An 18,481-nucleotide genomic window follows, 5' to 3' on the forward strand; every position below is an offset into this window, starting at 1 on the left:
GGGCTAGGCTACACGAGGTGTGATACAAACCTTATTAAAACATATAGGCCTATGGGCTAGGCTACACGAGGTGTGATACAAACCTTATTAAAACATATAGGCCTATGGGCTAGGCTACACGAGGTGTGATACAAACCTTATTAAAACATATAGGCCTATGGGCTAGGCTACACGAGGTGTGATACAAACCTTATTAAAACATATAGGCCTATGGGCTAGGCTACACGAGGTGTGATACAAACCTTATTAAAACATATAGGCCTATGGGCTAGGCTACACGAGGTGTGATACAAACCTTATTAAAACATATAGGCCTATGGGCTAGGCTACACGAGGTGTGATACAAACCTTATTAAAACATATAGGCCTATGGGCTAGGCTACACGAGGTGTGATACAAACCTTATTAAAACATATAGGCCTATGGGCTAGGCTACACGAGGTGTGATACAAACCTTATTAAAACATATAGGCCTATGGGCTAGGCTACACGAGGTGTGATACAAACCTTATTAAAACATATAGGCCTATGGGCTAGGCTACACGAGGTGTGATACAAACCTTATTAAAACATATAGGCCTATGGGCTAGGCTACACGAGGTGTGATACAAACCTTATTAAAACAAATAGGCCTATGGGCTAGGCTACACGAGGTGTGATACAAACCTTATTAAAACATATAGGCCTATGGGCTAGGCTACACGAGGTGTGATACAACCCGTATTAAAACATATAGGCCTATGGGCTAGGCTACACGAGGTGTGATACAACCCGTATTAAAACATATAGGCCTATGGGCTAGGCTACACGAGGTGTGATACAACCCGTATTAAAACATATAGGCCTATGGGCTAGGCTACACGAGGTGTGATACAAACCTTATTAAAACATATAGGCCTATGGGCTAGGCTACACGAGGTGTGATACAAACCTTATTAAAACATATAGGCCTATGGGCTAGGCTACACGAGGTGTGATACAACCCGTATTAAAACATATAGGCCTATGGGCTAGGCTACACGAGGTGTGATACAACCCGTATTAAAACATATAGGCCTATGGGCTAGGCTACACGAGGTGTGATACAACCCGTATTAAAACATATAGGCCTATGGGCTAGGCTACACGAGGTGTGATACAACCCGTATTAAAACATATAGGCCTATGGGCTAGGCTACACGAGGTGTGATACAACCCGTATTAAAACATATAGGCCTATGGGCTAGGCTACACGAGGTGTGATACAAACCTTATTAAAACATATAGGCCTATGGGCTAGGCTACACGAGGTGTGATACAAACCTTATTAAAACATATAGGCCTATGGGCTAGGCTACACGAGGTGTGATACAAACCTTATTAAAACATATAGGCCTATGGGCTAGGCTACACGAGGTGTGATACAAACCTTATTAAAACATATAGGCCTATGGGCTAGGCTACACGAGGTGTGATACAACCCGTATTAAAACATATAGGCCTATGGGCTAGGCTACACGAGGTGTGATACAAACCTTATTAAAACATATAGGCCTATGGGCTAGGCTACACGAGGTGTGATACAAACCTTATTAAAACATATAGGCCTATGGGCTAGGCTACACGAGGTGTGCGAATATGATTGAACAAGTCGCAACAAAAAAAGGCTTTGTTTCTTATGCTGGGCATCATTCACATGTTATAATATATCATTCACACGTGATAAGCTAATTGTCACCCATCAGACTATTCTTGATTTAATCTGGTCTTTACATATACTAAATAATATATGTGACATTTGTTTTGATTTAGATTGGACCATTATCATGCAGCTGTATTGAAACGGGGCAGCAGGAAAAATACATCTCAGGCAATTGCATTGCCTATAGAAATGTTGCGCAACATGAGCTCATGGGCTCTCATGAAGTGTTTGATTAGATCTTCGAATGAATATATTTGCATTGATGTCAGAGTGATTAGAGGGACAATAGAGTGCTGAGTACCAGGCAGTTAGAAATTTTAGTAGGCTACTAATGACCAGCAACAGCAACAGAGCTTGGAGAAGCCTAATTACCGTGACTAAGCGGTCATGTGGAATTTGACTCCCTTCATGACATACGGTCACCGCCACAGCCCTAGGCACAGTTGAGCATATGTTTTAGAATTTGCTTTATTATTTTACTGGACGTATGGTACCTGCGTCTGATGGTCATGGTGCTTTCACGACAACTGGGAACTCGGAAAAATCGAGGTCAAATCATGACGTCAGTGAATTTCAGGTCGGAATGTCGGAGCACTGAAAGATGCCGGAGTTACAGAGTTGGATTACCGTTCAAAACGATTTTCCCCAGTTGGATCTCCTTTTTTTCAGAGTTCCAACTTCAGTGTGTTCAAGACAACTGGGAAGTCTGAGATTTCAGTTCTTTTGAAAAACGGTATTAGTCTCAAGGGAGGGAGAGAGCAGCAGAGGGTCTGCCTCTCACGGTCCCTGCTCTCTCCTTTCCTCAGGTGAGACTGACCAGAGAGAGGGGACATAATCTTTCAACTGATGGCGAAACTCAAGTTGCACCGCATCTGCCTCAGGCACAAATTCTTGTTGTTCCTATGACCAAAGAAAGTTAAATACTCCTCGATATTAAAATATAGCCATCGAGCTGCTAATAATAATCAAACGCAGGGCTATCGATACACTTGGCTACTCATTCATATGCAGCTGCAGCGTGAGTAGAAGAGGAGAGAAGAGCGTTTAATGTTTTGTAATAGTTTTTAATTAAAACAGTGTTGACAGTTCTGAATAAAACAGCACTCATAAAAACAGCAGTTCTTTGCTGTCTTCTTTGACAGTCTCTCTGGACATGGTTTTAAAAGTTATGAAATCTAGGGCCTCTCGAGTAACGCAGCGGTCTAAGGCACCGCATCGCAGTGCTAGAGGCGTCACTACAGATCCGGGTTCGATCACAACCGGCTGTGGTTGGGAGTCACATAGGGCGGCGCACAATTGGCCCAGCTTCGTCCTGGTTAGGGGAGGGTATGACTGGGAGGCGCTTTACTTGGCTCATCGCGCTCTAAGGACTCCTTGTGGCAGGCCGGGTGCCTGCAGGCTGACCTCAGTCATCAGGTGAACGGTGTTTCCTCCGACACATTGGTGCGGCTGGCTTTCGGGTTAAGCGGGCGGGTGTTAAGAAGCGTGGTTTGGCGGGTCATGTTTCGGAGGACGCATGACTCGACCTTCGCCTCCCGAGCCCGTTGGGGAGTTGCAGCGATGAGACAAGATCGAAATTGGGGAGAAGAAAGGGGGTAAAATACACACAAAAAAAAGGTATGAAATCTCAAATAGGCTAGTATCAAACTTTGCTGTGGTGGGTGTGGGTCGTGAAAGCTGTAGGTAGGCACAGTGATTTGAGCTATCTGATTGGCCAGCACAGTAGGCACGCTCTATTTAACCACATATCTCCCGGTCCACCAGGTAGGCAGAGTTTGTATTTTCAGACAAACAAGACAAGGCTTCTGTATGAAGTGCATCTACCACCAACAGCGCAACACAGGGGAAAAAAGGAGTGCAAGTGATTTGCCTTTATCGTTGGCTTTTCTACAGAAATGTTGGTGATCGTCTAGGAATGCCTTGAAGATCGACCAACGATCGACCGATTGGTGACCTTTGCCAGTAAGGTTACATTTCATATCATATACTGTAGTCAGACGTATTATTATTATTATAATAGTCAACTTATTATTATAGTCAACCTATTATAATTATTTATTATTATAGTCGGATGTAGTATTATTATAGTCGGATGTAGTAGTATTATTATAGTCGGATGTAGTAGTATTATTATAGTCAGATGTAGTAGTATTATTATAGTCAGATGTAGTAGTATTATTATAGTCAGATGTAGTAGTATTATTATAGTCAGATGTGGTAGTATTGTTATAGTCAGATGTAATAGTATTGTTATAGTCAGATGTAGTAGTATTGTTATAGTCAGATGTAGTAGTATTGTTATAGTCAGATGTAGTAGTATTATTATAGTCAGATGTAGTAGTATTATTATAGTCAGATGTAGCAGTATTATTATAGTCAGATGTAGCAGTATTATTATAGTCAGATGTAGCAGTATTATTATAGTCAGATGTAGTAGTATTATTATAGTCAGATGTAGTAGTATTATTATAGTCAGATGTATTATTGTTAGTCAGACTTTTAGTCAATCTGTCTGCGGTTGTCTATCAACAGCTTAGAAACATGTTATACATGACTTGTAGCACACCAAAATATTTGAAGATAAAGAAAGTAACCCCCACTACCACCCCCTCGTCCCTTCTCACACGTTTAAAATGCTTTCAAGCCAGAACTGAAAATGAAGTGATGGATGTATCTCAATACTCTACAGTGGCCTCCTTTACTTGTCTCCTGCTTTCCTTTTCTACACCCAGCTTGATCCGACACTAGTAGGATAGGTTCTAGCCAGTGAGAGGAAGCCACTGTGAAGTATTGAACTAGGCTTGGGCGGTATCCAGATTGTCCTACCTTCATACAAACCTTAAGCCATACCAGGATATTCGATAATACTGCCACCCAAGGAGCGCTATTTTCAAACCCAACTCTGCCTCTGTAATCCGAAGGTTAGCAATGCTAACAAGTACATGTAAAAACCCATATAGAATGCTAACTAAATACTAAAGTTATACAAATAACTAAAAAATGCTAGTCACAGTTTGTTGCACGCACAAAACAAATCTTAGCAAGGATCTTGATCCAGGAAGGGATTTTCTGCTGTTACCAAGCAAAGCTTTATTTTGGAAGAAGTTAACCACTTAGCTCACTAACTAGCTACTAAATTAGCAAACCAAAGCATTTGCCACATTTTAGACCGTTAACTTAATAGTTATAAGATATCTCGCTGGCAAACATTTAGTTGTATATGACATGCTGTAACTAGATCACCTGGCTTGTGCTGAACAACAGTGAGTGACTCACAAGGCTCTGTTCTCTCGTCATTGTGTCACCATGTGGTTAGGGACGACCGAAAAGCTTCATAATGAAATATATTATGTGACGGGTGAAATGAAGATCACATTTGTCTTTATCTCTTAACGTATTGCACAAGTTGACTTGAGGGATTTACTTAAAAAGTAGCTACAGATATTCACATTTATTTAAAAAATAAAATAAAAAAACGTAATAGAAATAGTATTGAAAAACCATCCCGTGGCTATTTCCAAATGACACATTATACGGTATACCAGGCCTAACTGGGACACAGTGTGTCCTACTGACCTAGTACGGCACACTAGGTCATAAATGCCGAATACACATTTTGGTTGAATGCATTGAGTTGTGCAACTGACTAGGTATCCCCTTTCCCTGTGGTACTGCTTGGCCACTTGATCTAATTTCCCATTGGTAATGCTAGGTTAGTTGTCTATCTCTAGATGGTTGAATTCTATTGTGTACGATGTATTTTTTCTGTGATATTGAGTTCTGCTGGAAGGTCATCATGAAGCTTATGAATGTCTGCTGCTATTCCCATTAACCCTGAGGAGCTAAGGGACAGACACTGTTCATTCCACTGCATCTGCTGGAGGTCATAAGCTGTCTAGTACCACTGTGTGTGTGTGTGTGTGTGTGTGTGTGTGTGTGTGTGTGTGTGTGTCTGTGTCTGTGTGAGAGATTTTGCTGACCCATACATTCTGAGGGGGTTGGGACTGGGTGGCATAATTTGTTTTAATTTGAATGGTATTAGTTTGTATTGTTATGTGTCTGGAAGAGTGCTGGTTAATGAGTTACAATGACTCTATGGGCTGTGAAACACACACAGACTGGGGTGTAACACTGCCTAGTGTGATGACACCACAGCGTCTTGCATATCTGTACAAAACAATAACCCCTACATCTTCATTCCTTTTGTTTTTTAATGTAATTTATTTGAGGTGTAAATATTGATCTGTAATGATGTACTATACTCTGGCATTGACAAACTGAACTACTGTAATGTTTCTCTGAGCTAATAAAATTATTTGAAAGGATATCTGTATTCAACTGGTTTGGTCTTGTTTATGTGACACAGAGTAGTGGGGAGGAGAGGAGGAGTGGTTGGAAGAGAGAGGTGATCATTGGGACAGAGAGGTGGTTCCTGTGCCATCTTGCCTCTTTGGGCTGGCATGTCAGAGGCCGTGTGTGTGTGGAGACAGTGCTGCTGGTATTTCTCTCATCTCATTATCTGCCCTTTTTATTAGTGACTTTCAAAGCTCTCTGTAGTTAAAGCCCAGACTGACTGTTATATTAGTGTTCCTGCTGTGCCTCTCATCTCATTACTACTGTACCTGGCACCCACTTGTAAATGTAGAGTCAATGACACAGTGGAAAGTTGTACGTACGGTCATATAGATGACTACTGGTTCTAGCTTCCAGCTCTGTGACCCCAGGCTTTCATCTTCTTTATACCTCTTCAGAGAGAGTGATTCTTCTTATGGGTTACCAACACACACACACCTTTGTTATGGGTTACCAACACACACACACCTTGTTATGGGTTACCAACACACACATCTTGGCAGGTGTCATGACGTTGGCCTGGGGAATAGGTTTATGACAGTCATAAATACCTCTTTCCCAGTTTTTCCTCTCTTTACCCTACTGATGTTACATTTGCAAACCCTTGGTTAACATAGAGATTTTGGGAACATCAGAACGTGGGGGGAAATTAACTATATTCTGGTAATGCGACCAATTGAACATATGCGGTGGTACTTAATGAATATGATGTCAGTTCGGTTGTCATCTGAGACATTCTCATCAATGATAAGATGACATAAACTCTACAGTGTAAAGTCTACACATCAGAGTTATCGGATTCACATGGAATTGTTGTTCAATTTAAATGCTTGAATATGAAATTATTTGTGATGGTATGAAATGTGATTTTAGATTCTAAAATGTGGGTTTTCATAAGATAGGGCTCTGCTCAATCAGTGGCCCGCCCCTGTGAAGGGACATGGGCTATAAAACTTTTCAAACACGCCCTCCTCTCCCTTCCTATATAAGCCCTTGACGACAATATAACCTCCTGTTCCGAGGACGTGAGGACGACGGTCCGATGTCAGAATGGTTCAGATAACTACAGAACGAAGCCAACATCAGGGTGAGCTCTGGTTGCGAATGGTATGAACTTTGAACTCTTATTCACTACAGAAGTGATACCTCCTAGCCGTTGAGTTAGCAACAGCAGATGCAAACAAGGGTTAGGAAGGAACAGACAGTATCCCGTCTACCACACAACGACGTTACTACAACATATTCAATTTACAAGCAGAGACATTCTTCACAGGACTCGGTTGGGCAAAACGGCATTCCATCTACCACCAACCTACCGAAGCGCAGCTCAGAGTAAATATTTATCGCATTTTCCTTTTCCAAATGGGCGGTAATTTAGAATGCATAAGATACTGTATTTACGATAGCACAGCTTCTTCCCTTTGTTCCTCAGTCTTCCCGCTCTTTCACTCAAACCCAGCCCCTTTTCTTTTGTGTAACAAGGTGTCATATCTGTTCCGCCCGCTAGGGACGTGTTCCTTTATGACGTAATTTGTAATCAAGTTAAGATTTAATTATGTGTATTTGTAATTCTGTGTGATTTAGTTATTTAGTAATGATTTAGGTATTTAGTAAATAAATAATTAAACCCAATTTTGCATTGCTGATTCAACTTGTGAGCCAGGGTTCGTGCAGATAACCAAGAATGTACAACTTTCAGATGAGACTGAATTAAGATGACGATTAATATTGACTGCTATGGATGTAAAATATTACTAGGTCTTTAAGAGTTTATTCGGAAGATAACAGCTCTATAAATATTATTTTGTGGTGCCCGACTCTAGTTAATTACATGTACATGATTAGCTCAATCAGGTAATATTAATTACGGATAAATTATTTTATAGATTAGCATGTCATATCACTTAATCCGGCATAGCCAAAGACACGATACAGGACAGCGTGTATTGGTCCAGTTGGGGCTGGATGATGTCATAATCCAGACAAAGCAGCAGTCATATACCGGTAAAGAGAGAAACATTTGAGAAATAGTAGCTGGGTAAGACTCTGCTCTGCCAACCTCCTGCTTTTCACTACAGGACAAATGAGCCTATTGAGGGACTGGGGAATCAGACACACACTACCAGACACTGAAAGACGGGGCAGACAGCAGGAGGAGGGAGATGGATGTGGCTACCTGGAGGAAGTAGTAGAGAATAAATCAGCATCACAACAACCCAGTCTGACACTCACCACTCCTGTTGGCTACAGCAGCAGTACTATGTACATATTCAGCAGGGTGACAACATGGAGGGAACACCAGCCAGGACTTGCACAGACGAGCAAAGATATTTGTGGTTTAACTACTCCCTATATTATCTCTCATCTCTTTCATCCCCTTGACCCTTTGAAATGGGTTCTGGAAAGATGTGCCCATGCTAATAATACTGACCCCAAATCACTGGCTTCCTTAATCAAACACATACCAAATCCATCTAGCTAATGAAATGCATACCTGACCAATTAGGGGTTGAGGCTAACAAACATCCTGCCATTAGAAACAAAGCTGGCCTGTACCAACATGCTTGAGAGGCAGAGAGAGCTTTGTGGAAGATAGTATTTCAACGCCAGCCTTCCTGACTGATGTACCAATTGAGCTATATGACCCCTGACCCCATTTCTCAGACTCCTTCAGGGTGTGCATGTATGTGTGTGTTCTAGTCTTGAGTTCAATTTGAAAATGAACAAGGGATCATAAAAAAATGCATCACATGAGGGTGAGGAGGGAGCGTGTGTCTGTTATTCTGTGAAAGATGGATTGACAGGGATAGGGATATAGAGAAGGAGAGAGAGATTAAAAGGTCCAGAGCAGGTGTGTGACTCATGTTATATTAAACTACATTTAAAAGTTATGAGTGGAAAAGCATCTGGTGAACACACACAGACCCATTCATGCACATGCACACACAAGTAATCCAGCTATCGGTTGACTCATAAATCTAGCCCTTCAAACTGGCGATTGGAATCTGGACAGCATGGGTCAGGAGTCCTGTAGTGATCAGTCTCTTTTATGACAAAGCAATTGTCTGCTTGCGTCACATTTTGGCACCCTATGGGGGCTCTCCGTCTTTATGGGATGGTAACTTAATCCCCCAAGGCCCAGCTACCCCTCCCATCCCTGTGGAGACTCCCCTGCCATGCCCCCCTATCCCTGGGACCAAACACCGCACGTAGCTACAGATAGCCCAGCTCTGTTATAGCTGACAGGGAGTGCAACTGGATATAGAAAGTGAGAGCGAGCCTGTAGTCTCTCCATGCTTACCCTCTCTGCATGTGCACATGCACACCCAGGCATGCATGCATACACCAGCATGCACGTGAAAACACACAAACAGTCCTCACCCCTCCCATCTCTCCCGCCTTTTCTTCCTTCCCCCTCTCTCTCTTTCCTCTCTTCTCTCCTTACTCACCTCCTCTCTTTCCTCTCCCTCCTTCCCAGATTGTATAAATATCCTTGAGTTGTTGAGAGGGACTCAGAGACTTGAGGACCCTGACCTGAGAAACAAACAGACCAGAACAGAAAGAAGAGAGACAGACAGGCAGCAGCAAGAAAACAGACAGACTAATCAGAGAATAAGAACAATAATCTGCTGTAACACATTGAGAAAAACAAGGAAAAGGAAGACAGTTGGGTGAGAACTAGGTGAAAAGATAGAAGGGGCAATTACCACAGCTAGAGAAAAGGAGAAGGGTTGAAACACAGAGTGGTGGAAGAGAGACCCTGAAGACAGAGAGTGTGAGAGAGCAGAAGAACCACGTCTAGTCTACATCTGTGTGTGTAGCTGTTTGTATCCACCATGCGGCTGCTGCTTAGCGTGTGTGTGTTCTGTCTGCTGGGGTGCAGTGAGGGGCAGGACCGTGCCACTCTCTGGAGGGGGAACGACCACAGCGGGCGCTGCCAGTACACCTTCACCGTGCCCAGCCCCAGCGAGACCAGCTGCTCCCCTACAGTCTCCGGAGGACCAGAGATGGAGGGGCTCAAGGCTAGACTCAGCCTGCTGGAGGTATTGGTGGCCAGGCTGACTGGAGGGGAGATAGGGGGTCCTGGGGCTGGGTCCCAGTCCCAGGCTGGTCTCCAGGAGGCTCTGACCCAGGCTATGGGAGAGAGGATCCTGCTGCAGGGAGAGAAAGAGCGTCTGGAGAGAGATGTGGAGGGGCTTCAGAGGAGGATGGAGGAGATGAGGAGAGAGACGGAGAGACTGCAGAGCAGACCTTGCTACCCACAACCCCCTCTGTTGCCACCCAGCATCCCACTACAGGACAGTGGTCTGCGACCTGCCGGAGGTGAGTAACAACATTCTCTCTGTCTGTTCTCTCTTCTGTTAGGGTCAGAAGTTCATAAGATTCCTGATTAAGTGGTGCAAACATTATAGACAGACTGTGTTGTAGACAGACTGTGTTGTAACTGTAAGTGTTCTCCATTCCCTCTATGAGACCTATTTTTGCTGCAGATCCTGTGTCTTGTGGTTTTATAGTGAGTCAGGAGATTCTGAGTTAACTGAAAGAGCTGAGTAAAAACATGACGCCACTGACCTGTGTGTGCATATGGGTGGGCGTGTGTGTGTACATGTCTGTGTTTGGGCAACACAAGCAAGGATGCAGAAGTAAGGTCAGGTTTCTCAGCTATCGGTCTGTTTTAAAAAGCAGAGGGAGGGAGAAGGTTCTAGAAGACAGCCAGCGACAGACAGGATTAGTCTGGTATTTACGACCAGAGCCTTCTCTATGATGGTGCTTCCCTGAACTTCCTCCTACATTACACGGGGAGGGGGGTTCAGTCTCACCTCCATCTCACCTTAGGTTTGATGACGCTCAACTCTGTGTGTGTCTTGTAAAACCGAGATAGCCTTAAACCGAAAATCCTCCTTTGCCAAGATCCCATACACTACCTCCATATCCCAGAGCAGCCCTATTGGAGCAGCTCTATTGGAGCAGCCCTATTGGAGCAGCTCTATTGGAGCAGCCCTATTGGAGCAGCCCTATTGGAGCAGCCCTATTGGAGCAGCCCTAAAAGGAGTTCATATATTTCATATTACATCTTGGCCATGTTCTGTTATAATCTCCACCCGGCACAGCCAGAAGAGGACTGGCCACCTCACATAGCCTGGTTCCTCTCTAGGTTTCTTCCTAGGTTTTGGCCTTTCTAGGGAGTTTTTCCTAGCCACCGTGCTTCTACACCTGCATTGCTTGCTGTTTGGGGTTTTAGGCTGGGTTTCCGTACAGCACTTTGAGATATCATCTGATGTACGAAGGGCTATATAAATCAATTTGATTTGATATATTTCCCTGCATGGTTCTGTGGCATCTGGTTAGGTCCTCATGTAAGCACCTGCAGGCTGAAACATACAGATAGAATGCTGGGGGAGCACCATACAGCTCCACACAAATACACACACCCAGGGACAGGCATATGGAAAACAAATCACAGCCAGAGAGAAGGAAACATGAAAAGGGAAGAGAAGAGTGAAAAGTAAAACAATTACAGTGTTTCCTCTATATTCATATTCCGCCACTCTCAGAATATGACAAAATAAAATACACGTTCAATATTCGTGCCAAGACAAGCGTTTAAAGGAATTTTGCACAATTTTGGCAATTAAGCAATTTTTTGATTTACCCAGATTTAGATGAACTCATGAATACCAAGCTTGCGAGCTGTTCCCATAGACTTCCAGACATTGCGCTAACGATATTTAGCAATGGCTCGCGAAACTACCTTCAACTTGTGTGTTTGTGTGCATGTGTGTGTGCTCGCATATGTGTGGTGAGGTATGGTAAAGGGGTTTTAACAGCCATCCGCTCAACAAACACAACATAAATCCCCAGCTGACCTTGGCTGATAGAGCCCAGTTATACTGGACCAGTTGAAATACTGTGGGCTCTACTGGGTAAGATTAGAACACCTCTCTGGCCCTGTAACAGGCCATGCTTTATTCATGTCTCCTTTTATTGTTTAACTCAATGGGACTTCCTGGTTATATAGTGGGTAGCTAGGGCTGGTCAGTCAGAATTAGGCATATAGAAGATGAGGTTGATGGTTAACCAGGTGAATTGAAATATGAAGTGGGTTTCATATTGGTTCTAAAAACATCTGTAGTGACTGACTCACCTCTCCCTAAATATATTTTGTTACATTCATTTTCTAATGGGTTTTGAAGAGACCTTTGTTGTAGAATAGATGTTATCAACAGCAGCCAAGGCAAGCGACCCATTGTGAGCATGTCTGCATCCAAGAACAGCTCTGCTACACAGCAACATTGAGGTGGACCGACATGTGCTGAGAGACTGACTGAGGGAGGCAGAGCAGAGCAGCCTTCAACCAAATTAGAGCCTTTTATTTCCTCTTAGCTCTAATAACTCTAATAGCACATTATTAGGGCTGATTGGGCCGTTGTCAGAGAGTGTGCATGTGTGCGTGTTCATATGTTTTGTTTTTTCAGTCTGGGGGTCTTGATGTTCTGCCGGATATGCCCTGATATCCAACACACACACACACACACACACACACACACACACACACACACACACACACACACACACACACACACACACACACACACACACACACACACACAGAGAGACACACACACACACACACACACACACACACACACACACACACACACACACACAGAGAGACACACACACACACACACACACACAGAGACACACACACACACACACACACACACACACACACACACGCACACACAGCCAGAGGAACAATATGCTCTTGTTTACTTCAGATGCTGAATGACCTGGCCCTCTGGGAACACTTATGTAGTTCAGGGAAGCAAGACTCTTCCCCTCACCCTCCCTTACCCCTTTCACCCCACCACCCCCCTCTCCCCACACTCATCCACACAAACACTCACACACAGAGAGAAACAATATGCTCTTGTTTACCTCAGATGATGAATGACCTGGCCCTCTGGAAACACTTATGTAGTTCAGGGAAGCAAGACTCTTCCCCTTACCCCTTTCACCCCACCACCCCCCTCTCCCCATACTCATCCACCCAGAAAGCATCTACCGACTCTGGCCATACAATGCATGAACAGAAGCAAATAATAATGGACATTCTCATTGTGTAAGGTCAGGCTGTACTTCCTCCATTTTAAAACCCCTTTCTTCTGTTTTGTGCCTGTTGAACTTAGCCCTGGTCTCCCCCCTTCAAACCCCACACATCTCCTTCTCCTTCTCATCCAACTTTACCCCAACCTCACCCACTCTCTCCATCAAAAGAGGAAATCAACATCAGTTTCCAGATGCTAAGGCTAACACGTTCTGCATCATTATCGCTCTTTAGGAGCCTGTAAACCCTTCACACACATGCCTTGTACCATTACAAGGTCGTAAACACATTAGCATCCATCACTGTTGTAGACCAGTCACGGCTGCTGTTTATCAACACTTCTGAAGCATTAAAAAACGATCAATTCTAATGGTTGTCTGAGGGGCTGAAAGACTGAAGGGAGCAGGAGAGAGTATGGCACAGAGGGGATGGGGATTGATGGGTGAGGCTTGGGCTAGTGTTTGGAGTTGTTCTAGTTTAACTAAACTGGTATGAGGAATCGCTATCTGTGGCAGCAGGGCAGATGGCGGGGGGCTCCATGACTGAAGGTTGTGTGTATGTGTGTGTGTATCCAACAGCCCGGACGACTCCACAGTAGCTGGGAATCCACTCAGGAGTGTTTTTTCCCTCCTCTTACATTACCTGCTGTCAGTAGTATTGCCACAGACCCCCTCCCAACACACAAACACAGAGATACCCCATGGCTGGCTGATGTGGGCTGCTCTGGCCTCAATGGTCATTGCATGGTCGGTGTTGGTGCCGTCAGTGTGACCATTGTGTGTGATACTAAATCCAGTATGTGTTTGCAGGTGCTGGTGTTCTCTCTCACCTGGTTTCCAGACCTGGAAGACAATGGGACACTGGCAGCCTGAGAGGTATGGCGTCTACTGTAATACCACTGAGTGTGTGTTTGCATGTTGGTGTACATGTCTTATTTCAACAGAATGAATATAGCTTGATAAAAAAGTAAAAAGTACACAATGAAGACAGTGTCCAGAGTCATGGACAGATGTGCCAGGAGATCGTCTGTTAATGACTGTTGGTTTGATGCAGTCATCACGCCTGCAGCTGGAATGTGTCAATGTGTGGCAGGTAATCCATCGGGGGTAGATTGTGGTAGTCCCCCACAAGCCGCTTTACCTTATCCAGGCTAGTGCAGACTCTCTCTGGTGATGGTAGGTTGCCAGCGAAGTACTGGTCCAGTTGAGGTTCAGTCTCAGCCTGTTGTTGTTGCAGGGCATCGATGAACTCCAAACCCGTGGGGTGTGTGGCGCCAACAAGAGCCCCCAAAGGCCTGATGCTAGTCCTCCAGTGCCTTCCCACTGGGCACAGATGTCAATTCATTGAAATTCAGTGGAAAAGATGTTGGTTCAACCACTGTGTGCCCAGTGGGTTGTTGGTCTTCACAAAGTCTTGCTGCTTGACAACATCATAGTAGTTCCACATTTCTGAAATATACATAGAGACATTAGACACCGTGCAATGCTTTAATACTGTCATAATAATAAATATTAGGTCTATAGGTCCTCCTGTTCAAAAGGCCACGGCTTACTCAACACAAACACAACCGCCGAACAGGCATTCACACGTCTGGGTCTCCAGTTCCTCCTTCAAAACCAGCCAACCCTCTACAATCTCTGATCCGCACTTGGCATTGTTGTGTTCTCCCGCTATCTTAGTGATACGCCTGGCAGTGAGGGGGATGTGACCTTTGCACTTGTACTGATCAGAAACCCCCCCCCCCCCCCCCCCCCCCCACTCCAGATCCAGCATGGCAGTATGGTGGTAATCCAGTGCTCCAGGAGTTGAAGGCTGAGGTGACTGAGATTCCTGCTCCTAGTCCTGAGGGCCCAGAGGACAGTACAGGTGAGACACACACCTGAACACACAGCTGTCCTGAACACCCACCTGGAGTATCAAATAGTTAATTAACCTGACGCGGTCCCAACAGCCCCATTATTATTACACAGTAACCCCCTCTCTCCCATACAGCTGACCCACAGAATACCAGAGCAATACCAGGGCAAATATTAAGGCAAATACCAACACCAGAGCATGAGACTGCATGTGTTTAGTGCCTGACAGGGAACGAGATCCATTGAAGCTCGCTGAGCGCACTGAGTGGCACATCTATGATAAGATTATCTCCATCATACATGTTACCTCGGCACATTTCCGTTGCCGTTTCTGTCGCATCTCGAAAATGACTAAAACGCCAACTAAATAAACATGCTGAAATGAATGTGTGTGCTGAAATAGTGATGGCTGTGCCTGTAACACCTTTATATTTAACCTTACATCCAGAGTTACACCCCCCCCCCCTTCTCTGCCTCACACACACCATTCTGTCTTGAATATTCTGAATGTATTTTAGGAATTGGTAAATTTACAGCAGCCTGATCATTCTCTGAGTGAGAGACTTGAAGTGGTGAAGGATTCCTTCCTGCATCTGATCAGCTGCTGCCTTACTAACTCTGTACCACACACACACTCATTGGGTATGTCAACCCAACACGCTGTAGACCTACTAGGTCTCTACTGACTGATGATCATCTCTCATATCTTTCAGAAGCCATGACTTCTTCCCTCCATCCCCCTATCCAACAACATAATTTACTACAGATCATCTCTCATATCTTTCAGAAGCCATGACTTCTTCCCTCCATCCCCCTATCCAACAACATGATTTACTACAGATCATCTCTCATATCTTTCAGAAGCCATGACTTCTTCCCTCCATCCCCCTATCCAACAATATGATTTACTACAGATCATCTATACACACATCTCTTCCTCTCTCACTCACTCACTCTCTCACTCTCTCACTTCAATTTAAATGTACGGGGCTTTATTGGCATGGGAAACATATGTTTACATTGCCAATGCAAGTGAAATAGATAATAAACAAAAGTGAAGTAAACAATAAAAATGTACAGTAAACATTACACTCACAAAAGAATAAAGACATTTCAAATGTCACTCTCTCTTACAGGGTGCATCTCAATAGTCTAAAATAGACACCTCTAACAACTGCCCCCCCCCCCATCTCTCAGTTAATGTCTCTAACACTCCCCTCCTCTCTCACAGGCTGTGGAGAGTTGATATCAATAGGTGAGCCAGTGTCCCATCGTAAGGCTGACAGTATAGCTGGTAAGTACGGGGTGTGGATGCAGGACCCAGAGGCTGTGGCGCCCTATGGAGGGAAGATGGTGTGGCGCATTGATACAGTGGGGTCAGAGGTCAGACAGCTCTTTGGTTACGAAGACATGGATCAGCTCTCTAAAGGCTTCCCCTCCAAGGTGACTGACTGGCATGGGATAGTCCTAGAGGCTAACCTTAACCACAGATCTAGGATCAGATTACCTTTCCCCTAACCAACCTTTACCTTAACTATGATAACATATTGAGGTATAATGTAAAGTGTGACCATTGACCAGACTGTATTATCATTATCTATCACAAGGTGTTGCTGTTGCCGGAGCCAGTGGAGAGTACTGGAGCAACTCTGTACCGCGGCTCTCTGTACTACCAGCGCCGCCGCAGCCGCACCCTGCTGAGGTACGACCTGGTGTCTGAGAGCATCGCTTCCCGCCGAGACCTGCCCCACGCTGGCTTCCACGGCCAGTTCCCCTACTCCTGGGGCGGCTACACCGATGTGGACCTGGGGGTGGACGAGCAGGGCCTGTGGGCCGTCTACAGCACCAACAAGGCTAAAGGAGCCATCGTGGTGTCCCAGCTGGACCCACACAGCCTGGCGGTGAAGAGGAGCTGGGAGACCAGCATCAGGAAGACCAGCGTGGCTAACGCCTTCGTCATCTGTGGTCGTCTGTACACAGTGGCCAGCTACACGGCTCCCAACACCACCATCAACTTTATGTTTGACACAGCTACTGGCCAGGGGAAGGAGGTGGCGCTACCCTTCAGGAATAAGTACCGCTACAACAGCATGGTGGACTACAACCATGCCCAGAGGAAGCTCTTCGCCTGGGACAACTTCCACATCGTGTCCTACGATGTCAGGCTGGGCCGCCAGTAGAGCTGAGGAGGCCTCTTCATACAAACCAAAGACTTTCTATGTCTGTCCTTCAAAGACTGACAGCTTTAGAGAAGCTAATGTGGTGGTAAGTTGTTAGTGTTATTCACCACCTTCATCAATGTAAAGGCCTAGTAGTTACCATAACTGGCCACTATAGTGATTGAAATTTAAAATGATTCTAGCAAATTGCATTATGAATGGAACCCCCTGCAGGTATCTTGTTTCTGTGGAAAGGCAATTGCTGTGGCACGGTCCACAAATATGTTTATAGAGGAATTCTTTTTCTACTGTTTGGTCATCTGAGTAGTGCTTTTATTGTATTTCATGTATAGTTTTGAGAAGGGGATTGGGGGCAAAGTCAACATTATCAAGTCTAATGCTCTCACACATCAGTGATCATACAAGGTCTAATGTGTGTACTGTGTATAAAACTAACTCCACCCATCTGTCCTGTACATAGTGCCTCTCCCCCCCCAGTAGGAAACATTTTCAGAGACAAACTTGCTGCTCTCTAGCTCAGCATGTATTGAAATATTGCATGTTCCTGTGCATTGTACTTCTGTATATTAAATGATGTACAAATTCATACCAATGTCTAATAAAGATGATCTATTCTAAATAATAGTTATCTGTAAAAATCAATAACTTCTAGATTCTAGGAGGATGATAACTCAGTCGCATACTCTTTCACTATCATAAGAAGGGGAAGAAATGGAATCAGTCACCAAATAGCCCCTATCCATCCACTGCTTCCATCCATTCAGCTTTCAGGTCTGTGAACACAGAAGGAAGGCCTTGGACCAAAGAGGCAAATTATGAAGAGCATTCCTTCACAGGTCAATATTGACTGAAGACTCCATTTTAGTGGAGGTTGATATGTTAGTGCAGTTGTTTTCCCCCATCAGCTGCATTCATTAATGTTTTCCACAATAAAACACACGTCAACTCATGGGACCTTCACCAGAGAAGGAGGAGACAAGACAAGGAGAGGTGATGAGGGGAAATGAGTGGAGAGGAGGGAATTGAAGTGTGAGAAACAGAAGAGAAAACATTAACTGTGTTCCTTCCGTAAAGAGAAATAAAACTAAGGATGGCAGAATGTTTATGGTTTATTATACACTTCTCTTGGGGCACTCCATACACACTCACAGAACCTGCCTCAGTAACACATACAGTATGAGTATAGTCCTGGTTTGGAGTCTGCACTTTAGAAAGCAAAAGCCTTGGTTCTAAACCCACATAATCCAGGTTGGACAAAGGACACAATACATCTTGAGTTCTTCCAGTTTAAGAAAAGCAT

General features: G+C 44.4%; 1 protein-coding gene across 1 annotated transcript; it reads left to right on the forward strand.

Annotated features, from left to right (window-relative positions):
* The first annotated feature begins 9,515 nt into the window (after positions 1 to 9,515).
* On the forward strand, positions 9,516 to 17,800 carry myoc (myocilin). The gene is made up of 5 exons (XM_021604228.2): positions 9,516 to 10,357; positions 13,955 to 14,020; positions 14,910 to 15,011; positions 16,233 to 16,444; positions 16,609 to 17,800. Exons 1-5 carry the CDS (start codon positions 9,871 to 9,873, stop codon positions 17,179 to 17,181), a joined length of 1,440 nt encoding a protein of 479 aa, XP_021459903.2. The 5' UTR covers positions 9,516 to 9,870; the 3' UTR covers positions 17,182 to 17,800.
* The last annotated feature ends 681 nt before the right edge of the window (positions 17,801 to 18,481 follow it).

The sequence above is a fragment of the Oncorhynchus mykiss genome, chromosome 5 (genome assembly GCF_013265735.2).
Source record: "Oncorhynchus mykiss isolate Arlee chromosome 5, USDA_OmykA_1.1, whole genome shotgun sequence".
NCBI classification, from domain to species: Eukaryota; Metazoa; Chordata; class Actinopteri; order Salmoniformes; family Salmonidae; genus Oncorhynchus; species Oncorhynchus mykiss.